The sequence below is a fragment of the Cyanistes caeruleus genome, chromosome 16 (assembly GCF_971803275.1).
Source record: "Cyanistes caeruleus chromosome 16, bCyaCae1.hap1.1, whole genome shotgun sequence".
NCBI classification, from domain to species: domain Eukaryota; kingdom Metazoa; phylum Chordata; class Aves; order Passeriformes; family Paridae; genus Cyanistes; species Cyanistes caeruleus.
In genome coordinates, this window is record NC_141716.1 from 11,921,768 (window position 1) to 11,945,978 (window position 24,211).

Sequence of the window (24,211 nt, forward strand, 5' to 3'; positions counted from 1 at the left end):
GGAGAGGACCGGGCTGCCTCTGACGTATCCCCCTCCTCTGACAGACACGGGTGGTGAAGGAGGACGAGGTGCAGCCCATGAACCCCCCCAAGTTTGACATGATCGAGGACATGGCCATGCTGACCCACCTCAACGAGGCCTCTGTGCTCTACAACCTGAAGCGCCGCTATTCCCACTGGATGATCTACGTAAGCCTGCAGCACCCGTGGCTCGGGGAGGCGAGGGGGCCCGGGCACCCCCATCCCTCATTACCCATTTTCCCCCCACAGACCTACTCGGGGCTCTTCTGTGTCACCATCAACCCCTACAAGTGGCTGCCCGTGTACACGGCGCCCGTGGTGGCCGCCTACAAGGGCAAGAGGCGCTCGGAGGCACCCCCGCACATCTATTCCATCGCCGACAACGCCTACAACGACATGCTGCGCAGTAAGCCAGCCCTGGCCTGGGGACCCCGGGGCTCCTGGCACCGGGCTGGCCCCCGGCGCTGCCCTAACGCCGCCTCCTTCTCTTGCAGACCGTGAAAACCAGTCCATGCTCATCACGTAAGTGAGCGGAGCCCCCCGTGGCCGCACGGGCACCCTGTGCCCCGAGGAGCGCCCCCGGCACTGTCCCCTCCCCATCCCGGCAGCTGTCACCCCTGCCGCCCGGGCCAGCTGACAGAGCCGGGCTCCCCCGCACCCCGACAGCTGCGGGAGCCGCCGCGGGGCGCCCCGAGCACCGGCAGCCTCCCGGGAGCCGGGGGAAAGCAGGGATGGAGGCCAAGGCCGGAGGGAGATGGTGGCCGGAGGGGCGGCGGCGGGGGAGGAGGGTGACGTGGGAGGGTGGAGGCCAGGTTGATTTCAAGTGACATATAGATAAGGGCTATATAAAGGACTCTAAAGGACCCTTCGCCGCTGCCAGGAGCCACGGACATTTTTAGCCTCGGCCATGGCCTAATTAGGAAAGGCAGGGGCTGCGGAGGGATGCTTGGCGCGTGTCCGCTGCCCGCTCCCCCCGGCTCTTTGTGATCTGGGATTACAATGGGAGAGCAGCTCACTAACTATAGGCATGAGCTCAGCGGGGCCCGGCAGCCCCCCGCAGCCCACGGCGGGCACGATCCGGCCCTGCCATCCCCGAGATGCCCCAGGAAAGCCGGGCGTGCCGGGCGCTGCCGGGACAGCCCGGGAGCCGGGCACACACCCGCAGCCCCCAGCACAGCACCAAGCCGGGGACTGAGAGCTCCAGCCTCGCCCGGCAGGCTGGCTGCCATGACTTGTGCCTGTTCTTTGTCTCATGCCCTTGATCTGTGTATTTCTGTTACTCTAAGCGGAGAATCTGGTGCTGGTAAGACTGTAAACACCAAGCGGGTCATTCAGTACTTTGCCATTGTCGCAGCCTTGGGCGACACACCGGGCAAGAAATTAGTAAGACCTTCTTTTGAAACAAGTTCTTGCTGTTTTCTTCCTTTCTTTCTTTTTTTATGTATTTTTTTTTTTGTTGGTTTTTTTTCCCCCCCCTCCTTCCCCTTTCTTCTTACTTTTTCTTCCCCAACTTTTTGCGTTTGGAAACGTGTTTTGCTCTGACCCACCCAGGGCTTGGCTTTTCCTTGACTTTTGAACAAGCAAGGCTTGAAATTATTCTGCTCAAGGGGAAATGGAATTTTTTTTTTTTTTTAATGTGGCTGCTCAATCCGTGTAGCCTGGAAGAGGTGCTTTAATTCTTCTCTTTCCCTTCCTCCTTCAACACCCCAGTGATCTTCTTAAGGAGCATTAAAGAGATGAAGTAAACCTTCCATTTCCCACCTTGCCTCTTTTAAGCCTTGCTTTTCAGCATTTTCTCCTTTTTTTTTTTTTCCTCCTTTTGTTAATTTTGACCCTTTTCTACCTTGTGCCTTTCTTGCTTTTGTTTTGAATCTTGCTTTTCTTTGGTGCTGGTTATTTTTAAGCTGCCCTTGCAATTGCTTATTTCTTCTGGATACTTTGAGGCTCCAGCCTGCTTTCCCCTCGTGGAAGCAAACTGGCTGCTTTAGGTATCAGACAAGCAATACTTCAGCATTGTTTTCTTTCCTCTTCTTTGAGTCTGAATTTAACTGTTCTTGCTTTTTGACGCATTTCTTTATTTTCTTGAGCTAATCTATTTAACAACTTTTTGGCCTCTCCTATAAAATTTAATCCTCCGAGTTTTTTTTCTTGGATTTTTTTTTTGGCACTAAATGGTCATGCCCTGCTTTTCTGACCATGCTTCTTGTGGTTCTTGCCTGGCTTTTCTGGATTTCTAAAGACAATTTTCTCTCCTTTCTCTAGGCAGCTCTTGCCACTAAAACTGGGGTAAGTGTTGTGGGCTCTTTAACGCTGAGAGCAGAGTTCTGCTGCACCATGGATCTATGATGGGATGAGGTGTGAGGTCTCTGCCTTAGGTCTGGGAGCAGCACCTGGGCAGTGTTTAGTTCTCCACTTGGCTTTGTATCTCCCTTCTTCCCATAGCTGGGTGTTTTGCTGTTTCATCTTTCCATCTTTCTGACTCCAACCTCTCCTTCAAGGGATAATTACTCTCCAAACATTCATTTCTAGCCAGTGTTTGCTAATGGGAGTGCTGTGGGCTCCTCCAAAGGTGAGGTGAAGCCTTCACACCCTGAAGATCCTCCTCAGCCTCAAAGCCCAGCTGGGGGTGGTGGTGCTGAGGAGAAGACCCTCTGCCCCAGGCAGCCCTGTGCTCTGTGCCCTGCTGATGCCCAGCCCTGGGCTGGCGCTGCCCACCGCTGCAGGCACTGATGGCCTTGCCCCAGGGACATTCCTGAGGTGTTTGCTCCAAGGGAACCCAGCAAAGGTTCAGCCCCTGGAGCTCCCCAAGGGCTCAGTCACACATCCTTGCTCCTTGATTTCTCTGAGCTGGTGCACACCCTTGGCTGGGGGATGTTTGTCATCACATGAGCGACCACTTGGACAGAGTCAGCTCAGGGGTGAACCCGTGGGTCTTGGGGCTGCCCTCACTGCATCTCCCAGGCCAGGTAATTCTAGGCCAGGCTGAATTTAGAGACAAGAGATCGAGGGATACTCAGGTGATGGTGTGTTGGTAGCTGTGATTCACAGCTGTGATTCTTTTGCCCTTCACACGTCTGGAGCTGCAGAGGTAGGGAGCAGAAAGAGAAAGAGTGGCTCTCTGGAAAGAGAGGGTGGCTCTGGGTGGGCAGCCCAGAGCTGGTGCTCCCCCTCTGAGGAAAGTCCTGTGGATTGCAATGTGTCAGAACATGAGCAAAGCTCTCATGAAAAATCCTGCAGGTGCCTGTGCCACCAAACTCTATATCAGGTGTCAAACCCCACCATCCTGCATGTGGTTTAGCACTGGCCTCTTGCTCCTCTCCTCAAATCCTTGTCCTACTGTACCTGCATTAGGCAGAGGCTGTCTCTTTATCTTTGAAGAGAGAAACATACATGGAAAAACAAGGGTAGGAGAGGATTCATCTTAGCTCAGGATGGCAGGTCATGCCATCCTGTGGTGCGTTCCCATCACACTGGGACCCTGCAATGGATGTTGTTGGTGTAGGGACCTCTGGTTTCACAGTATGCTGTTGATGTGAGCTGCCCTAGACTTTGGTTTGGTGGAAGAGGAAATGCCCAACTTCAGAGGCTGAAATGATTCAGGCTTGTGGTGACAACACGAGCTTGCTCTTGGTTTGCACAGCGTAGCTGCTGAGAAAGGGGGTGACACTGCTGTGTGCAGAGGGGACAGCAAAGGCCACACTGCTGCAAAGCCCAGCTGTGCTGGGCCCTAAACTGAGCTGCATGGCCTGGGCAGACGAGGAGATGCCTGGGGAGCAGCAGGACCCTCGGACAGCTGAGGGGTGCAGCAGGGAGCCCCTGGCACTGCTCCGTGCTGGTGGTGACAGATCCCCTCTGGCAGTGCAGGAACTGACACATCCTTTGGTTTTGTTCTCCAGGGCACCCTCGAGGATCAAATCATCGAGGCTAACCCAGCCATGGAAGCTTTTGGCAATGCCAAAACCATAAGAAACGACAACTCCTCGCGTTTTGTGAGTGCCTCAGCGGGCCAGGGAGCTGTGGCTGTTGGTGTGGGCTGTGTGCACGGAGGGTGGCACTGTGGGTTTGTGCAGTGACAGCCACAGGCAGGGAGCTGGAACTGCTCCCTTGGGGCACTGGACTGCCAGAGCCGAGTTTTTCTGGTTACATCAAATGGTGGCCAGCACCAACAGCACCAGTGTCACAGCCTGTGGCTGCAGAGACATCCCTGGCAGGACCAAAGCTGGGAGGGACTGGGAGCACAGCCTGGAGTGCTCTGGGACAGACAAGTGTGGCCCTGCCATTTTTGCTAAGCCCAGCCTGGCTCTGCTGTGGCTGCAGAGCTCCTGTGCCTGGAGGGAAGGGGGGCACTGCTGGGGGAAACCCTGAGCCCAGCACAGAGCAGGGGCTGCAGGCAGGCTCAGTGTCACAGGGCCCTGCAGAAATGGTCAGTGGTAAGAATAGACCTGAGGACAGGGGTTTATCTGCTGTCAGTGAAATTTCTGCCTGCCTGGTATTTAAACCCTTGGGCAATGCTCTTTGAGCTTCTTCACATTACAAACCAGAGCACTTCACCCTTTTACAGAGCCCAGTAAGTTGCCTGGCATCAGCAGAAGCTCAAGAAGTGGGAAATTAATTCAGTTCCTAGGGGCTGTTCAGAACTGCTCCTCTGTGGGCAAACCCAGCACTTACCTCCTGTGTGTGTTTTCAGGGCAAGTTCATCCGGATCCACTTTGGTCCCTCGGGGAAATTGGCCTCTGCAGACATTGACATTTGTGAGTGACTGCAGTGGGGAGGGAATTCACCCCACTATTTGTGCTCAGCTCTGGGAAGGGACAAGCCCTGCTCTGACCCCTCTGCCCTATTTCATTCTAGATCTTCTGGAAAAATCCAGAGTGATCTTCCAGCAACCCAAAGAGCGAAGCTACCACATCTTCTACCAGATCCTCTCTGGGAAGAAACCAGAGCTGCAAGGTAAGGCAGCCAAAGATGCAGCACAGCCCTTGGAGCAGGATGACACAAGATGAAACAGCCCCAGAGAGCTCTGTTGTCATCTTTGGGGCCCACAGGAATGAGCAGACCCAGCTCACCATGCAAGTTCTGCCCTTGAATGCTTTGCTAGCTGCGGTGGATCATAGGATTGGTGGATAATTCAGGGTGGAAGGGGTTTCAAGTGGTCATCTAGCCCAGCCTCCATTATCCTCACAGGCTGAGAAGCCACACTAAAGCCCTTCCTGCCACAGTGTAGGAGCAGAGGTCCCCCAGGGTCTATCTGCAAGGTGGGAATGTGCTTTGCAAAGCTGCCCTCGTGGGGTGGTGTGTAAAGCACTGACCTCAGCGTGTGCAGGCTGGAGATTTACTCATTTTGGGATAAAGGGAAATGTTTTGCAGCCTCCTCAGCAAGTGAGATGACCTGTTTCAGGTGAGCTTGGAAACAGCTGACAGCTTTGTCTAGGCACTGGTGTAGATGTGATGGCCAGGACAGCCCCACCTGATCTGATGTGATCTGAGTGTGTGCTGGGGCAGCTCTGTGCTCTGAGCAGCCTCCTGGTGCCACACCACACTCAGGAAGCCTTTCCCCACGCAGGAGGATGGCTGGCACAGCCCCCTGGGGTGGTCAGCTCTTGGCTGAGGGCTCCTGAGCTTGGTGCTGAGCAGCACCTTATTAGGCAGGTCTGAGAGAGCAGTAATCTTATCTGGAGTCACAAGGGCATGGTGGCCACTTCTAAATCAGTCTGCAGCCAGGCCATATCCCAAGATAGCAAGCAGGAGGCAAGCACAGAAGAGGTGGACCCATGTGTGGACCTGCCTGTGCTGGAAGAAGCTGTTCCTCCCCCAGCTGCTGCCCTCTGCTTGAGGCTGGGGAAGCCTTCCTGCTCCATCTGTGTGCAGGGCTGTCCCTCTGCCCAGGGATGTCCCTGCCAGGCTGGCCTCACCCTCTGCATGTCATCCTCCACAGATATGCTGCTGCTGTCCCTTAACCCCTACGACTACCACTTCTGCTCCCAGGGGGTGACGACGGTGGACAACCTGGATGACGGCGAGGAGCTCATGGCCACAGATGTATGTGCCCAGCCCTGGGCCTGGGGAGGGCACAGCCTTCCTCTGGGCAGCTCTGGCCATGTGTCCTGGCTTTCTGTGGGTCCCTCTTTAAATCAGCTGGGGATCCCCCCTGGTTTATTGGTGGTTGTTGTGAGCCTACAAGAAAGGGCAGGGGGACTCTGATCTCCACTGACAGCCTCATCCAGGCGGGGAAGGGAGAGTAATTCCCTGCACCCTGTGGCACATGAGTGCTTCCCGTAGTGCCCATGAGAAAGAAGATCACAGAATCAGTAAATTTGGAAAAGACCCCCAAGATTATTGAGTCCAGCCTGTGATTTATCCCCACCTTGTCCCCACCCCAGAGCTCTGAGCACCACATCCAGTCCTTCCTTGGACACCTCCAGGAATGGGGGCTCTACCACGTCCCTGGGCAGCCCCTTCAATGCCTGACAACTCTTTCTGTGAAGAAATTCCTGCTGATGTCCAACCCGAACCTCCTCTGGCACGGCTTGAGGTTGTTCCCTCCCAACCCTCGTTCCCTGGGAGCAGAGCCCGATCCCCCCTGGCTGTCCTCTCCTGTCAGGAGATCAGTCAGGTCTCCTCCTGAGCCCTCAGCTTGGAAAACCTCCTTGTGGGTGCTAGGCTAGTCCTTTTGCTTTCAAATAGGTCTTGTGGGAGCTGGAGCCACATTCAAAGCCCATGGACAGGATTCCTTGCTCAGGTGCCCACCAGAGAGGGCACGCTGCCCAGCCCCAGCACGGGGAGAGAACCTTAGGAGATGGTGGGAGAAGGAACCAACCCTCACCTCAGCACCTCTCTACTGCTTTGTGTCTCCTCAGCACGCCATGGACATCCTGGGCTTCAGCAACGATGAGAAATACGGCTCCTATAAAATAGTGGGGGCCATCATGCACTTTGGGAACATGAAGTTCAAGCAAAAGCAGCGGGAAGAGCAGGCAGAGGCTGATGGCACTGAAAGTGAGTCGGGCTCTGTGCTCCAGACCTGCCCAGGCTGGGATAACTCCTCATGCCTGGCCTCTGGAGATCAGATCCCAAACACCCTCACTGTCTTAGGCCCTGCTGGGGGTGCCCCAAGGGCTTGTCCTTGAGCAGGAATATCTGGGATAGTCTCTGCAAGGTGGTCTGATCTGCATCAGACTTGTCCCAGCAGCATCACAGCGTGTCACACCCAGCTGGGCTTCACCTTGTGCAGTCTCCTCCTGCTCCTCATCTCTTGCACTTGACTGGACAGCATTCCAGGCAGCCACAGGGGATGAGCCAGGCTGGGAGCAGGACTGCTCAGCTCCTGAAGAGCAGTTAAAGTGGGACACAATCACTGTCTAACACTTTTCCTGGTTTGTTGCTCAGAAAATCCAATGCAATTCATGGATCTAAGAGCAGTCAGGCTGCAGAGCAAAGCTGGAGGGAGAGGGTGACTTTCCAGCATGTGGAAGGGTGAGAAGGGGGAGCTCTAGCATGCACTTGGAAGGTTTCAGCAGGGATCCAGCAGAAATGATTACCTGGATCAGTCTTTGTCATGTTAACATTCATGAAGGAAAAGTTCTCCTTGCCTCAGGAGTGGCAACACAGGCTTTAGGTGCTACCTGGTAATTAATGAAAGTTTTGATATGGCAGTGATTCTCCTACAGAGGTGATTTTCTAGCTACAACCTGCTATTAGGACTTTATGAAAGACAATCACCTCTCTGCTGGTCAATTCAAATTCACTGTGTGGAAATTCAAACCTCCACTGGAAAATGCATGGAGAATCCCAGATCAAGAAGACTAAAACCTGATATGCACTTAATAAGGTGCAGCAGGCCTCCAAACAGTAACTTCTCAGTCAGGAGGTTCAAACTCACATTAGACACTGGAGGAAGCTTTGAAGCAGGTGGAAAATCTAGTGTGGTTAACACTAATCATCATAACAGCAGGTCATTTTTAATTTTGATTCCTTTTCCCCTTCCCAGACCTTCCTTGTGAGCTCCTCCTGCCTTTGTTCTGCTTTCCAGGTGCTGACAAAGCTGCCTATCTCATGGGAATCAGCTCAGCAGACCTCATCAAGGGGCTGCTCCATCCTCGTGTGAAAGTGGGCAATGAGTATGTGACCAAAGGTCAGAACGTGGAGCAGGTGAGTGACAGGACACGTGTCCCCTGCTGACTCTGGGGTGCTTCATTTCACTGTCTTGGGTGTAGGAGGAGACTCCAGAGCAGCAGCAGGTGCATCCACAGTTCTTGGCTTTCAGGAGCAGGGAGAATGGGTGGCAGAGCTGGCTGATAGCTTTGCACATTAACCCAGGCTGGAGACTCAATGCAGTGTCTTTGAAATGTGGGCTGGATCCCAGCCAGAGGAGGTCCAGGCTCTATGGATCTGCTTCAGGGACGGGCTATGATGAGCTCAGCCCTGAAAAGCAGAAGACTCTAGATATCTGAACACTCATCTGAGTTGATCTTGTAGAAGACTCAAACACACCAAATTGTCAGGTTCCAGCCACACCCCAGCTGGGAGCCCAGACCTGGCCTGAGCAGTGCAAGCCAGTCCTTGAGCACAACTCAAGGGGACATCAGGAGTTGGTGTCTTATCCAAAGTGGGCTGTGGGCTCCTGCCAGGCACAGGGCTTCTGAAAACATCACTTTAAACTGAATTTATATCCTAAGACCTTGGTGGCAAGATAGGCCAGGTAGGCAGGAACACACCTGTGAGGAATGTAAAACTAATTTTGGAGCTTGTACTGTAAGCACCAGCTCCTTGGATCTGTCTGTCCTTCCTCTGTGTGCCAGGAGGAGCTGGCTCCCAGCCTGTGGCTCCTGCAGGAGCAGGGAGCAGCTGACTGTGTGCTCTGTTTGCTGTGGCAGGTGCTCTACGCTGTGGGGGCCCTGGCTAAAGCCACCTACGACCGCATGTTCAAGTGGCTGGTGACCCGGATCAACAAGACCCTGGACACCAAGCTGGCCAGGCAGTTCTTCATCGGGGTGCTGGACATTGCAGGCTTCGAGATCTTTGATGTGAGTTCTGCAGGCCCCTGCAGTGGGGTCAGGGGAGTGTTGTAGGGACGACTCAGTCCCCTGGTGTTTGAGAGCTCTGTCTCCTCTAAGGAACTGCTGGCCTTGATGAGGAAAGGATTCTTGTGTGAATTGATGTATCTGGAGCAAACAGAGAACTCTCAGGGAGAGATTTAACATTGCTGTGAGCACACCTCTAGTGATTGCTGGCCACCTGCTCTGGTGGCAGCACAGCTGAGCCTGGCAGGGACCGCCCTTCACAGCCAGGCAGAGCACAGGAGTGAATCCCTTCACTGCTGGAGCTCCTCCTTCTCACTCAAATCTCTTTTGTTCTTGCAGTTCAACAGCTTCGAGCAGCTGTGCATCAACTTCACCAACGAGAAACTGCAACAGTTCTTCAATCACCACATGTTTGTCCTGGAGCAGGAGGAATACAAGAAGGAAGGCATCGAATGGGTCTTCATCGACTTTGGCCTGGACCTGCAGGCCTGCATTGACCTGATTGAGAAGGTGGAGTGTGAGGCAGGGCATGGAAATGGTACTGCTGGGGGATGGTTTGTTTGCAAAGGCTGCAATAGAGAGGTGCTCTGCTACCAAAATTAAATTGTTCCCTCCCTGGTGGGTGGCAAGTGCCCAGCTTTTTTATCCCCACACAGCTCAGAGCCTCCAGCCCCTTGAGACTTTATTGACACAAATTTTGACTTTATGAAAACATTGAAATTCTGTTTCTACCCACTGAGGAGCCACAAAACCTGGTGCAGCCTTTTCCTCCAGAAAGCAATAATCTCTTCCCCTTTTTTCCTACCCACTTACAGCCCGTCAGTGCCTTGAGCATTCACAGGTTCAGAGCAGCTTGTAGAGAATGTTTCCACCATTGCATGAAGGAGACATGAAGGAAACTTTTTGGAAAGGAGCAATCCTGGAGAGGATCCCTCCTCAACAATCTGTTGAACCAGGGCAAACTCCCACTTCTTGCAGGACTGGGCAGTCCCACATGGGCTGGGAGGTCAGAGACAGCCTGGAATATGCAGTCTGGAATATCCAGTGACAGCTTGGCCCTGTGGCCAGTGCCTTGCAGCTGGGTTAGGATGGGATCTCCCAGGTCAAGCCTGTGCTCGGTGGCACATCCCTGCTTTGGGATGGGATGTGGCAGCGCTGAGCTCAGCCCTGAGCTCAGCTCTCTCTCCCCCTGCAGCCCATGGGAATCCTGTCCATCCTGGAAGAGGAGTGCATGTTCCCCAAAGCCTCTGACATGACCTTCAAATCCAAGCTCTACGACAACCACATCGGGAAGTCGCCCAACTTCCAGAAGCCGCGGCCGGACAAGAAGCGCAAGTACGAGGCGCACTTTGAGGTGGTGCACTACGCTGGTGTGGTACGTCCTGGCAGCTCTTCCCAGCCCCCACACCCTCCCCTGGCAGGGACAGGCTGTCCTGACCTCTCCTCCACGGGGACAGGTGCCGTACAACATCGTGGGCTGGCTGGACAAGAACAAGGACCCCCTGAACGAGACAGTGGTGTCCGTCTTCCAGAAATCCCAGAACAAGCTCCTGGCCTCCCTCTATGAGAACTATGTGGGCTCTGCTTCAGGTGAAGAGCACCCTCACCCCGGTTTTACCTCGGTCTCTCCCCTCCTTGTCTCCGTGCCCAGCTGTTGGTGCAGCATCCCTGTCCCTGGCAGCCCAGGCCAAGGGAAAAGCCACACTGATCCCTAAAATCCTCCCTGGCCTGAGTAGGGGGGTGCTGGTCTGAGGGCTTGTGTGGGGCTGTAGGGTTGTTGTGGTGGCCCTGTGACTTTGGGATGCAACCAGGAGCTGAGGAACCACCCAGTGCTGGGTGCTGTGGGAGATGTGTTGGTGGTCAGTGCCCTGTTCTGCAGCAGGGCACAGCCACCTCTGCTTTAGAGACAGCAAAGGCTGTGGGAATTTTAGGGGTGTTTGGGGGTGCTCCTGAGTCCTTCAGGGCAGGCAGATGTTTTGCTGATGTGAGTAATCAATATTTCAACCCGACAGAGGAACCTCACAAGCCGGGGACCAAGGAGAAGCGTAAAAAGGCCGCTTCTTTCCAAACAGTGTCACAGCTGCACAAGGTGAGAGCCAGCCCCTCATCCAGGGCCATGAGGGAAACGTGCTCTGAGGGTCCCACTGGCAGTCCCACATTCCTGCCAAGGCCCTTGGTTTTTTGCACCTCCTGAGGGACCACCAGAGCTCCTGAGGGACCACCACTGGGCCAAAGCTCCCAGCTCCCTCTCATCCCTGGGCAAGGGGCCTGTGCCTGGCAGAGTCCCAGCCCTGTCCCCGTGCTCCTAGGGCAGGACACGAGGCTCCAGGCTGGGAGAGCTCCCTTGGAGCTGGGCTGGTGCTGCTCCTGCCCCCGTGACGCCTGCGGCAGCTCCTCCGCCTTCGAGAGAGCGGCAGTTAAGACTTGTAGTGATGTTTAGATAATTAATTACATGAACATCACTTTAAGTCTGTGCTACTTCTCTCCTCATTCCTGTCAGCGGGAAGGACAGCCTTTGGGCAGAAGAAAATGCAGGAGGATCTTGCAGGTCTCTGAGCAGGCAGCTGCCTGTCCTGGGGGGTGACCTGACCCATTTTACAGCTCAGGATGTCACACAGCTCCATCCCCTTGCTCATCCAAGCCAGAGCTCAGCAGCTGGAAAGCAGCACAGAGGGGTGTGTGCTGTCATGACAGCCTTGTGGTGACAGGGCAAAGGTCCCAGCTCTGAGGCTGCCACAGCCCCAGGAGTGTTTGGACACCGCTCCCAGGCATGGGGTGGGGGTGTTGGGGTGTCTGTGCAGGGCCAGGAGCTGAGCTGGGTGATCCTTGTGGGTTCCATCCAACTCAGGACATTCTGTGATTCTTTGCCAAGGTGTGCTTGAAGAAGGCAGCTCTGTGGCAGAGCCCCTGTTCAGGGAAAAGTGTGATTTTCTTCCTTCTGGACAAGTCACAGGCCCTGGGGAAAGGTGTCTGTGGTGAGGAGTTGCCCTGTGGTGATGTGGAGCTGTGGGAAGCTGTTCCCTTTCCTGAGCTGGTCCTGGACAGGCTGAGCCTGTACAAACAGGGGAAGGCAGCTGGAAAGATCAAGGGTAGAGGTGCCTTGGAGAGAAAATGAGACAGGCTGGCTCAGCAGGGCCCTCTGTCACAGCCAAAAGGGAATGAAGCACTGTGGAGGTGCAGGGAAATCCTGCATATCCTAACACTGTCTGCAGTGTTGGACACCAGCACTGGATTGCTGAGCACAGAGCTCTGCACCAGGAATAGGCTCAGTCCCGTGTCCCTGGCTCTCCCCTGCAGCAAAACTTTACCTACAAAGGATCGGGGAGCATCTGGCACAGAAAACTTCTGTGGCACAGCAAAACCTGCCAGTGCCTTTGGCCTGTCCCTGTGGCCCATCCCAGCCCCCTCTGCCATGGGGCCAGCCTCCCGCCCTGGCAGGAGGCACTGATCCTGCCCCAGGTGGGGATGGCTGTGGCCAGGATAGCAGGAGGAAATGCCTCTTTTCCCCTGCCATAAGGGACTCTCAGGGCCTGCTCCCTCCCTGCCTGTGGGGGAAAGGGGCTGGAGAGAAAGAGAAGCATTGCAGGGAAGCAGAGCTGTCCCCTTACCCACTGTGTCTGCCCTGCAGGAGAATCTCAACAAGCTGATGACCAACCTGCGCTCCACCCAGCCCCACTTCGTCCGCTGCATCATCCCCAACGAGACAAAGACCCCAGGTATGGGACAGCTGAGGCAGCAGTGCCCCTGGGGACAGCCACACCTGGGAACTGACAGGGGTTCTCGCACCCACCCTCTCCCCAGCCCATTCCATGCTTCCACTGAGCCCTGACCCCACCTCAGTGTTGAAACTCCTGTGACCCAGATCAGTCTCTGCTGGGGAGAATGAGCTTTGCCAGCTTTTTTGGCTGTGCAGCCTGGCACCTGTGTAAGAGCAGGCATGGATGAGTGGTCCAGGCTGAGTTCCACCATCCAAGGCTCAGGCTGCAGCGCTGTGCTCAGCACAGACCTGCAGGACAGGCTAACAGCCGTGTCCAGTCCACGGGGTGTTCCCAGGGTCCAGCTCCATTTCCTCTGTCTTCTTGGGCTGAGCAGCTGCTCCATGGGTGTCCTTCCCCCACAGGAGCCATGGATTCCTTCCTGGTGCTGCACCAGCTGCGGTGTAACGGTGTCCTGGAGGGGATCCGCATCTGCCGCAAGGGATTCCCCAACAGGATCCTCTACGCAGACTTCAAGCAGCGGTAACCCCCCCTCCTTCCTCACCCAGCACGTGTTTCAAGGGCAGACAGACTTGTCCTGGCTCCGAGCTGCTCCCCAGCTTGTGCAGAGCCCCCAGGGCCTGCCCAGTTTGGGATAGCTCTGCTGCTGGCCCTGGGGTGCCAGGCATGGAGAGTTTGGGATGAGATCTGGATGTCTGAGGTGCTGAATGCAGGGGGAGGGTGGCAAGGCTCAGGCTCCTCTGATCCTGGCTCAGATTTCTCTCTGCCCTTGGGATGGATCCTGAGGGATCTCACCTTAGGGGCCCATCCACGCTGCTTAGCCCAGGCCTAGTGAGGCCAGTGACCTCCTTGCACAGTCTCCGTGATGTTCAGGGGCTAAAATCTGCCAGGGTTCCCTGCAATCCTGTGCCCTGGAGCAACTGGTTCAAAGCTCCAGCCTGTGGTGCAGCCCCATGGCATGTCTGGGGTGATGGTGGAGCTGCTGCTGCCCTCTTGCACAGCTTCCCTCTGCTCTGCCCCGCAGCTACCGTATCCTCAATCCAGCAGCCATTCCAGAGGACAAGTTTGTGGACAGCAGGAAGGCCACAGAGAAGCTGCTGAGCTCCCTGGAACTGGACCGTGCACAGTACAAGTTTGGCCACACCAAGGTGAGAGCGGGCAGCTGATCCTTGGGAGGGAGAGATTTCCCCTCCTGTCACTCCGTGCCTGTCTCTGCCTGGCCACGGCCCTGCTGTAGCCCCGCACTCTGCAGGGTCAGTGTGGCCCTTGAAGGGACTCAGGAGGACAGAGGGAGGTGCAGGCTGGGAAGAGAAAGAGCAGCTCTGAGCAGGTCACTGCTGCCTGGCCTCGTCCCACCCACCACATCATCTTGTCCCTGCTGGGGAGCGTGATGTGCTCAGGGCAGATCTGGTTCCCTGTGCCACGTGTGGATGCACCTCTGTGTTTCCCTGGCTGCCTGTGTCACCCCTGAGCCCTCTGTCCTTCTGCTGGTGACTCCACTCTCTTGCCCACAGGTGTTTTTCAAGGCTGGTTTGCTGGGCTTGCTGGAGGAGATGCGAGATGAGCGTCTGGCCAAGGTCCTGACAATGCTCCAGGCCAGGATCCGTGGGTACCTCATGCGTGTGGAGTATCAGAAGATCATCAGCAGGAGGTAGAGCTGTGGTGGAAAAAGGCAGAACTTTGTGTTCTCTTCTGCACGTGTCCGTGGGTTTGACCTGTGGGGTTTGCCTGTGTCTGGCAGTGACTGGTCCTGAGGGATGGGAGCAAATCTGGAAGAGGTCTGGCATGGCCCTGCTAGGGAGGATCTAGGTGTGGAGAGCCTCTGCTTTCCACTGGAAGATTCAGAGGGAGGCAGAGTGAGGAGAGTTGAAATCCAGGCCACCCCACCCATCCCAGCAGGGCCAGTGCAGTGTGCAGACCATTCACCATTCTGCCATTTGTCCAGCTGGTAGAGAATGGAGCCATATCCAGGCCTACAGAAGCCAGGATGGGACAGGGGGAATGCCCACCCCTGATGATGCTGTGCTTGTATTCCCCCAGGGAAGCCCTCTATACCATCCAGTGGAACATCCGTGCCTTCAACGCTGTCAAGAACTGGTCCTGGATGAAGCTGTTCTTCAAGATCAAGCCTTTACTCAAGTCTGCTCAGACTGAGAAGGAAATGTCCAACCTGAAGGAGGAATTCCAGAAGCTGAAGGACGCTCTGGAGAAGTCTGAGGCTAAGAGGAAGGAGCTGGAAGAGAAGCAAGTCTCCATGATCCAGGAGAAGAATGACCTGGCTCTCCAGCTGCAGGCAGTGAGTGCCTCACCCTCTCCTTGGGGATGTAAAGACAGTACAGGGTCCGTGGGTAGAAGAAGGAGCAGAATGTCCTGGAACCTTCAGCCTCTTGCAGTTCTGAAGCTGCCTCACTGCCACAATCTGTCTGAATCACAGCCTAAGACTGCAGGCCTGGAGTGCCATCACACCCTGGGGCTGTCACAGGGGTTTGTCATCCCCTGGCTCTGGGAAGGATGTTCTCCTCACAAAGGGCTGGGAGGGGATGGCAATGTCTGTTTGCCAGATTTTGTGCTGTTTTTTGTGCCAGTGTGTCCTTCCTCTGGAAGGATTGAGTTGCTCTTTGGCCCTGGTTAGTGTGAGTGGTTGTCCTGTGAGCCGTGATGATGGGCAGTGACTGGAGCTGTACTTTTTGTACACCTGAGCACCTTGGGCTTACTCTGCCCCTTCCACAAGGAGAAGGCCGGGACAGCAGGGCTGAGAGCAGAGTGCTGGGGCAGAGGTGAGCACTGGCTCTCCTGTGCCTCCCCCAGGAGCAAGACAACCTGGCAGATGCAGAGGAACGCTGTGACCTGCTCATCAAGTCCAAGATCCAGCTGGAGGCCAAGGTGAAGGAGCTGATGGAGCGTGTGGAGGATGAGGAGGAGATGAACTCAGAGCTCACCGCCAAGAAACGCAAGCTGGAGGATGAGTGTGCAGAGCTGAAGAAGGACATCGATGACCTGGAGATCACGTTGGCCAAGGTGGAGAAGGAGAAACATGCCACAGAGAACAAGGTAACCGACCTCCCTGCAGGCTCCAGCCTCGCTGCCCTGGGGCCTCAGTGCTTGTGGGGACACCTGAGAAACATCTGGGATAAGGCTGCTGGTGTGGGGGAACTGGGGCAGGGCAGAGGGAAGAGAGGGGTGTGAGAGGGAAGAACCCTCCGTGTCCTGCCTCACTGCCCAGAGGTGGCAAATGGTTCTGTGCTGTGGCAAGTGATCTGAGGCATGGAAAACCCACCTGGTGGGGCCAGCCTGGCCAAGGGGAGAGGGGCTGGCTGCTGGTGGGTACTCGAGCTGCTGTTGCCCATGGATGGACTCCTGCCTTTCAAGGGTCAGGCTGCTGCAGTAGCTTTGCACCCCCTCCCTCTGAGAAGATGCTCCAACTTTTGTCCTCTCTGATCCAGGTTAAAAACCTGGTTGAGGAGATGGCTGGTCTGGATGAGATCATCGCCAAGCTGACAAAGGAGAAGAAAGCCCTGCAAGAGGCCCATCAGCAGGCCCTGGATGACCTGCAGGCTGAGGAAGACAAGGTCAACACACTGACCAAAGCCAAGGTCAAACTGGAGCAGCAAGTGGATGATGTGAGTTGTAGGCCAGTGAGGATAAAGCAAGAGAGGTTTGAGTCACATCTCCAGGAGAGCCCAAAGGCTGTCCCTGAGTGAGTCTGGAGTGTGAGATCATTACCAGATCCCCCTTTAATATGGCCAGTTGATGAATAATCAAATGACAAACTGCCCCTAAAACGAGAGGTGGTGTAGAACACCTCATGGAGAGCAGTCCTGGGCTAAGGGAATGGGACTGGAGACAGCTGGGAACACCTCTGGCCCCCAGGGGATTGGTGAAGTTCCCCCAGTGGAGGACATGGGTAAGGGTGGGGCTGCTCCTGTCCCTCCCTACCCCACCTTCCTTCATTCTCCAGCTGGAAAGCTCTCTCGAACAAGAAAAGAAGGTCCGCATGGACCTGGAGAGAGCAAAGAGGAAGCTTGAAGGAGACCTGAAACTGTCACAAGAGTCTGTAATGGATCTGGAGAATGACAAACAGCAGCTGGATGAGAAGCTTAAGAAGTGAGTGTGTGACACAGGCTCTGGGCTTGCTCTGCTCCTCTAAATCCAGCAGAGGTGTGGTGTCTGCAGGGCAGCTGGGCTGTGGCTCTGGGCACTGCTGTGTGACCAGTCCTGGCACAATGGGGGCTTGGTTTCCTTGGGCACTGTGCAGAGAGGAGCTTGTGGCAGGCTCCCAGACCAGGGCACGATAGACCTGCCTTTGTACATGAGGCTGGAGAGGAGGGACCTGCCTGGCAGGATCCAGCACTCTGCTGGGGCCTCAGCTGAAAGTACAGACTTCAGTCATGTCCCATCCTCTTTGGGGACCTGCAGAACACCTTGGGACCTGAGGGAAACCCTCAGAGCCAGTTGTCTGCCAATTTGGCTACTTCAGCCCTTCCTGTGAGCCTTCCATGAGCTGCTGCTTATCCTTGCAGTCCCTTCCCATTGTGGGTTTGTTCATCCTCTGGCCTGGGTGTAAGAGTGAAGGGAAATGTCAGAAGGACCTGTCAGGACAGTGTTTGTCTGACCAGAGGCTCTGTCTTCTGTCTGTACAGGAAAGACTTTGAGATGAGTCAGCTGAACTCAAGGATTGAAGATGGGCAAGTGATGGAGGCCCAGCTGCAGAAGAAGATCAAGGAGGTCCAGGTATGGTGAGAAGAACTGTTCTTACATCCTGGGAGTCCAAAATTTCCATTAGAAGTGATATGGGGGGGGAATCTGCATGAGCCAGTCCCTCTCTGAGCATAGGGGCATCTCCTCAGGAAAAACTGGCATGGGTAGCAGGAACCAAGCCCTCAGCCAAAACACGGTGGGTTGAAAATTAAATAATGGGCTATTGAGGTGAACACTATCACCAGCCTGAGGAACAGCTTCCAGGGTGTGGTTCTCTATCCAAAATAAAGCCTTTCATCCAGTAACCAACCTCTGAAAACCCAAATCTAGGACACTGGGCTTCTTCCTGTCAGAGACAGGTGCCCACAATCATGAAAGTTCCCATGAAAAGAAGCTGATGGAACCTGGATCCTGGTGGCAGGGACAGAGGAGAGCAGGAGCTCCAAACACGCTACCGAGGAGCACCTGCCTCCCCAGGCAGCCCAAGACTGGTGGCTTTTTGCCTCCCATCATCATCAGAGATACTGCTCCACTGTGGAGAGCAGAGATGCTGGAGCTTCACCCAGAGCTTGCAGCATCTGCCCTTTTCTGCGTGTCCAGGCACGCGTTGAGGAGCTGGAGGAGGAGCTGGAGGCCGAGCGAGCCGCCAGGGCCAAGGTGGAGAAGCAGCGGGCGGAGGTGTCGCGGGAGCTGGAGGAGCTGAGCGAGCGGCTGGAGGAGGCGGGTGGCACCACGGCCACACAGCTGGAGCTGAACAAGAAGAGGGAGGTGGAGTTCCTGAAGCTGCGGCGGGACCTGGAGGAGGCCACGCTGCAGCACGAGGCGCTGGCGGCCGCCCTGCGCAAGAAGCACGCGGACAGCGTGGCCGAGCTGGGCGAGCAGATTGACAGCCTGCAGCGCGTCAAGCAGAAGCTGGAGAAGGAGAAGAGCGAGATGAAGATGGAGATTGATGATCTATCCTCCAATGTCGAGTACATCACCAAGAACAAGGTGGGTCCTGGTTCTCCAGGGGGCTGGTTGGTCTCTCCTGTGGACATCAGTGTGACCAGCACAGCCACGTCCAGGGGGTGGTGTCTCAAATGGCTCTTTGCCGTGGCCAAGTCCCTGTTTTGGCCCTTAGCTTGTCCCCCTGTCACTACAGGATGCTTTACTTGTCCTAGTGAAGCCTGGAGGCTGTGGGAAAACATTTTCTAAGAGACTTGACAGCAGAGAGTCACTGTTAGCCTAGCAGAGAGCTGTGGCAGGCTCCTGCTCTCTGCCTGGTGTGCCCATAGCACCCACCGAGCAGGGCAGGGTATCCCACGGTGGGAGAGCAGTGCTCTGTGGCCAGAGCTGAGCTCAGCCAGGCTGTGCCTGGTGCCTGCAGGCCAATGCTGAGAAGCTGTGCCGCACCTACGAGGACCAGCTGAACGAGGCCAAGGCCAAAGTGGACGAGCTGCAGCGACAGCTGACGGACGTGAACGCCCAGCGGGGCCGGCTGCAGACCGAGAACGGTGCGTGGGGCACGAGCCAGGGGTGCCCAGTTGCCTCAGGAGCGCTCTGACTCTGGGGTGTCTGGTTGGGGCAGTGGGGATCAGCCCGGCAGCCTGTCCTCCTCCTTCTCCCATGGAGGGAAAATCTAGATGTGCCTCAGGAGGGGTTCCTCACAGGCATCCTTTGCCTTTAACTGGTTGCACCTCTGCCCATGGCCCAGCTTGCCCTGGTGGGGACACAGCTGGATGCTGCAGGCTCTGGGGGAGTGTGGGCTAGTGCAGATTGCAGCCCTAGAGCCCTGAAGTAGCTGTCTTGGCTCTGTTGCACCCAGGGGAGCTTACTCGGCTGCTGGAGGAGAAGGAGTCCTTCATCAACCAGCTGAGCCGTGGCAAGGTCTCGTTCACACAGAGCATTGAGGAGCTCAAGAGGCAGCTGGAGGAAGAGACCAAGGTGAGGTTTCAGGGCATGGCTGGTCTCTGGGTGACACTGTGGCAGTGGCCCAGACCCCTGGGCTGGGGAGGTGGGACATACCCTGCACACAGGGCAGCTCTTCCCTGGTGAAGGAGTTCCCTGCTGCTGCTCCCAGTCGTGGTGCCATGGTCTGTGTCCTGGAGCCAGCTGCTGCTCTCTCTTCCTCAGAGCAAGAATGCCCTGGCCCACGCCCTGCAAGCCTCCCGACACGACTGTGACCTGCTGCGGGAGCAGTACGAGGAGGAGGTGGAGGCCAAGAGCGAGCTCCAGAGGAACTTGTCCAAAGCCAATGCCGAGGTGGCCCAGTGGAGAACCAAGTATGAGACTGATGCCATCCAGAGGACTGAGGAGCTGGAGGAAGCCAAGTAAGTCCCATGGCACAAGTCCCTGTAGGTGGCAACTTTCTGCTCAGCAATGGGCTCTCCCAGACCTGGGGTGACACAGCACGCTCCTGCCCTGTGTGGTGGGATGGCACCGGCACAGGGAGCTCACTCCGGTGCCGTCGGCAGGAAGAAGTTGGCCACCCGGCTGCAGGAGGCAGAGGAGGCCATGGAGGCCACCCATGCCAAGTGCTCCTCTCTGGAGAAGACCAAGCACCGTCTGCAGACCGAGATCGAGGACCTCTCGGTGGACCTGGAACGCGCCAACTCAGCCTGTGCTGCCCTGGACAAGAAACAGCGCAACTTTGACAGGATCCTGGCTGAGTGGAAGCAGAAGTATGAGGAGACCCAGGTGGAGCTGGAGGCGTCACAGAAGGAATCGCGCAGCCTGAGCACTGAGCTCTTCAAGCTCAAGAACGCCTACGAGGAGTCTCTGGACAACCTGGAGACGCTCAAGAGGGAGAACAAGAACCTGCAGGGTAGGACTGGGCTCAAGCACTCCCCTGGGGCTCTGCCCAGGCTCTGTCCTGTCCTCAGACACGTGGGATTGGGTCCCTTGTTGGCCAGGAGAGGACCTTGCTGCCCAGCCCATCCATTGGAGGGTTGCAGCAGCCCTGCTGGGATGCCAGCGTGTGTCCTGCCCTCATGCTGGGGACACTCTGGGAGGACAGGCAGAGCCACTTGGCATTCCAAAATTGCTGTTCCCAAATGGTGCTGCTGAGTGCTATGGCTGTGGCATGACACTGCCTTGGGGGTATTGGTGTTGGACAAACAGGTCTCCCCAGGTCCTTAATGCCTCTTCCCTCTCTCCCTGACTGCAGAAATGTCCCCAAGCACAGCCTTGGCTGCTCTCCGAGGGGCTGGGGGACATCAGCTGAGACTGGGCAGGGGGATGGGGATGTCACTTGCGCAAGGCTGGCCCCACAAACTCCTTCCTGACCAAACTCCTTCTGTCCCTGGCAGAGGAAATTGCTGATTTGACTGACCAGATCAGTCTGGGTGGAAAAACCATCCACGAGCTGGAGAAGGTGAAGAAAGTTCTGGAGAGTGAGAAGAGCGATATCCAGGCAGCTCTGGAGGAGGCTGAGGTGATTCCTTGTTTCCCATACGTTCCTGCCACCTCCAGGAGCCACTGGCCCACCCTGCAGCTCTGGTTGATAGCTGCTGGGGGGTGACAGCCAGCTGTGACCCCTGGGAATCCCCTTCTTGGGGGTCCCACAACCACTGCAGGCACTGGGGTGGCTCCACCTGCTCTCCCATAGCAATGGGCTGGAGGACAAGGCCAGGGTGGGGTGGGTGGCAGGGGAGAGGCCCCTTCCCAGGAACCACCTTCCCATGGCTGAGTTGTCTCCAGGGAGCCCTGGAGCACGAGGAGAGCAAGACCCTGCGCATCCAGCTGGAGCTGAACCAGATCAAGGCTGAGATGGACAGGAAGCTGGCAGAGAAGGACGAGGAGTTTGAGAACCTGAGGTGTGTGGGGTGAGGGGACAGGCTGGGACGTTGCTGCGGGGCAGAGCTGGCACCGTGGCACCCTGGGTGTCCCCAGGGCACGGGGCCGATGTGTGACCTCTCCTGCAGGCGCAACCACCAGCGCGCCATGGACTCCATGCAGGCCTCGCTCGACGCAGAGGCCCGGGCCAAGAACGAGGCCGTGCGGCTGAGGAAGAAGATGGAGGGGGACCTGAACGAGATGGAGATCCAGCTGAACCACGCCAACCGCCAGGCCGCCGAGTTCCAGAAGCTGGGCCGCCAGCTCCAGGCCCAGATCAAGGTCGGGGCAGGCTGGTGCTGTCCCTGCTGCCAGCCCGGCTCCGTGCTGTCCCCGCTGACCCCACGCCGCCCCACAGGACCTGCAGATTGAGCTGGATGACACCCAGCGCCACAACGACGACCTGAAGGAGCAGGTGGGTGCCCTGGAGCGCCGCAACAACCTGCTGCTGGCAGAGGTGGAGGAGCTGCGGGCAGCGCTGGAGCAGGCGGAGAGGAGCAGGAAGCTGGCAGAGCAGGAGCTGCTGGAGACCACCGAGAGGGTCACCCTGCTCCACTCGCAGGTGAGGCACTGCCAAGTCCTGTGTCTGCACTGGTGGGAGAGCAGGAGTCTGTCCAGCAGTGGTGGATGACCAGCCCTGGTCACACTGAACCTGCTCTGTGTGCAGAACACGGGTCTGATCAACCAAAAGAAGAAGCTGGAGGCAGACATCTCCCAGCTGAGCAACGAGGTGGAGGATGCGGTGCAGGAGTGCCGCAACGCCGAGGAGAAGGCAAAGAAAGCCATCACGGATGTAAGAGAGTGGTGGGGATTGTGCTGCATGGTTGGGAAGGGTCTCACAACATCTCCACTGAGCCCCTGCTCTGGTAGGGCTGCCTGGCCTTGAGGTGATGTCCCCCTGCTCTTGGCCTTGCAGGCTGCCATGATGGCAGAGGAGCTGAAGAAGGAGCAGGACACGAGCGCACACCTGGAGCGCATGAAGAAGAACATGGAGCAGACCATCAAGGACCTGCAGATGCGCCTGGACGAGGCAGAGCAGATTGCCCTCAAGGGGGGGAAGAAGCAGATCCAGAAGCTGGAGGCCAGGGTGAGAAAGTAGGGGCAGATCCCTGGTTGTGTTCTTCAGGAGCCGACTCCGGGGGCTGCCCCAGTCCCTGTGGCACCAGACTCTGCCCCATCCCTCTGAGGACAGGTGGTGCCTCTGTGGGACCAGGGGACAGTCCCCAAGGCCCTGCCAGCCTGGGCCCTGCTCAGGATGGTTTGTTTTAGTCTCTGCTGTGTTGGCTTTAGCTGGGCTGGCGCTTGGGAGCCAAGTGCAGAGCCAGGCTGTGTCCCCTGCAGGTGCGGGAGCTGGAGGGAGAGCTGGATGCGGAGCAGAAGAAGATGGCAGAGGCCCAGAAGGGCATTCGCAAGTACGAGCGCAGGATCAAGGAGCTGAGCTACCAGGTACAGCAGCTCTGGACACAGGTCCAGCCCCCGTCCAGCAATTCTCTGCTTGGCCTCATGTTACCCCAGAACCCATCCACCAAGCCCAGCCCAGCCTGGACTGCTTCTGGGCTCTGTGTGGGGAATGACAGCAGCTGCACAAGCTTCTCCCTGTCACAACATCCTCCCCCTTCTCTGGGTCCTTCTGCCCATTTCCCAGCACCTCCTGAGCTGGGCGGTGGGACACAAGGGGAGGACCAAGGGACGGGTGCTGTGACACAGCGCTGGGTTGGTGGGGCAGGTTGGTGCTGTTTGTGACCTGGCACCTCTGCTAAAGGTGGAGGTGAGGGGCTGCTGGGGTCTGGCTAAGGGAGCCGGGGCACTTGCAGGCTGAGGAAGACCGGAAGAACCTGGCTCGGATGCAGGAGCTGATTGACAAGCTGCAGAGCAAGGTCAAGAGCTACAAGCGCCAGTTTGAGGAGGCAGTAAGTGCCCATCACTGCTCGGGGACAGGGGACAGGGCTGTCCCTCCCTGGGTCTGCCTGCCACGGCTGCCAGGGGCCACGAGAGCCATGTGGGGAGCTCGGAGCCTGCTGTCCCCTGTGCCTCCTGCACCCACCCCTCCCCTCTCCCTGCCCAGGAGCAGCAGGCCAACTCCAACCTGGTGAAGTACCGCAAGGTGCAGCACGAGCTGGACGACGCCGAGGAACGCGCCGACATCGCCGAGAGCCAGGTCAACAAACTGCGCGCCCGCACCAGGGACGTCGTCATCTCCAAGGTGGGCACTCCTGGATGGGGGCGTGGGGAGGTGGGCAGGGGCTCCTGCCAGCCTTGGAGCCAGGGGAGTGACCACAGCCACAGTCCCATGCTGCTGTGGCACTGCTCCCTGCCGCCAGATCCCCCCTCTCAACAAAGCCCTTTGGGGGTTTTTTCCAGCATTAGGAGCCCGGCTGCCCTGCCCAGTCCCAGCTGCTGCTGCAGGTTGGAGGCAAGTGGCTGCAACAGTCACTGTCAGCTTTGCACTGCATGAATAAACGTGGATCTGCCAGGACTGGCTGTTGTGTGTCACAGGGTAACCGGGGTCTTGGGGAGCACTTTTCACAGGGATGCACAGGCAGGAGAGAAACCCAGTCCTCCCTCTCCCAGTTCCATGGCCCTGGCTTGGGACTTTCCTCATAGCTCCCCACTAAAAACACATCTGCAGGGGACCAGAGCTGAGGCATGAGGCAGGACAGACCTCAGCCACCACTCCTGAGAACATAAAACCCCCTAATACAGCCCTAGAGGGCGTTATGGCTTTGGCAAAGGCACTAGAAAGAAAGACATCTCCACTCATTTCTTTAAAATAGATTTCTTTAATAGTTTCCATTTAATATGTTTATTTGCAGTTAGCAAATTGGAATTAATCAGGGCAGCATGAACCTCAGCAATCCATGGGACAGTGCAGACTTCCAGAGGTATTTGTTAGTACCAGGGGTCCCACCTCCCTCCCATCCCAGCCCAGAGCCCACTGCCACTT

General features: G+C 56.7%; 1 protein-coding gene across 3 annotated transcripts; it reads left to right on the plus strand.

Annotated features, from left to right (window-relative positions):
- Window positions 1–44: 44 nt before the first annotated feature.
- MYH7B (myosin heavy chain 7B) lies at window positions 45–23,743 on the plus strand. Of its 3 annotated transcripts, XM_086853314.1 has the most exons (38): window positions 45–188; window positions 270–426; window positions 515–542; window positions 3,917–4,009; window positions 4,708–4,771; window positions 4,872–4,970; window positions 5,956–6,059; window positions 6,878–7,016; window positions 8,050–8,168; window positions 8,894–9,043; window positions 9,380–9,550; window positions 10,236–10,415; window positions 10,498–10,630; window positions 11,053–11,129; window positions 12,669–12,756; window positions 13,161–13,278; window positions 13,781–13,904; window positions 14,271–14,407; window positions 14,797–15,052; window positions 15,565–15,807; window positions 16,200–16,376; window positions 16,715–16,860; window positions 17,397–17,487; window positions 18,055–18,444; window positions 18,821–18,947; window positions 19,259–19,377; window positions 19,567–19,763; window positions 19,908–20,257; window positions 20,742–20,866; window positions 21,133–21,248; window positions 21,357–21,549; window positions 21,626–21,829; window positions 21,935–22,060; window positions 22,184–22,354; window positions 22,609–22,713; window positions 23,082–23,177; window positions 23,333–23,470; window positions 23,629–23,743. In XM_086853314.1, the coding sequence occupies exons 4-38, from the start codon at window positions 3,956–3,958 to the stop codon at window positions 23,632–23,634; spliced, it is 5,133 nt and encodes a 1,710-aa protein (XP_086709440.1). In that variant the 5' UTR covers window positions 45–188; window positions 270–426; window positions 515–542; window positions 3,917–3,955; the 3' UTR covers window positions 23,635–23,743. The 3 variants fall into 3 exon arrangements, with proteins under 3 accessions (XP_086709440.1, XP_086709441.1, XP_086709442.1); XM_086853315.1 differs by lacking the exons at window positions 45–188; window positions 270–426; window positions 515–542 and adding exons at window positions 1,182–1,323; window positions 2,283–2,306; XM_086853316.1 differs by lacking the exons at window positions 45–188; window positions 270–426; window positions 515–542 and adding exons at window positions 1,192–1,403; window positions 2,283–2,306.
- The last annotated feature ends 468 nt before the right edge of the window (window positions 23,744–24,211 follow it).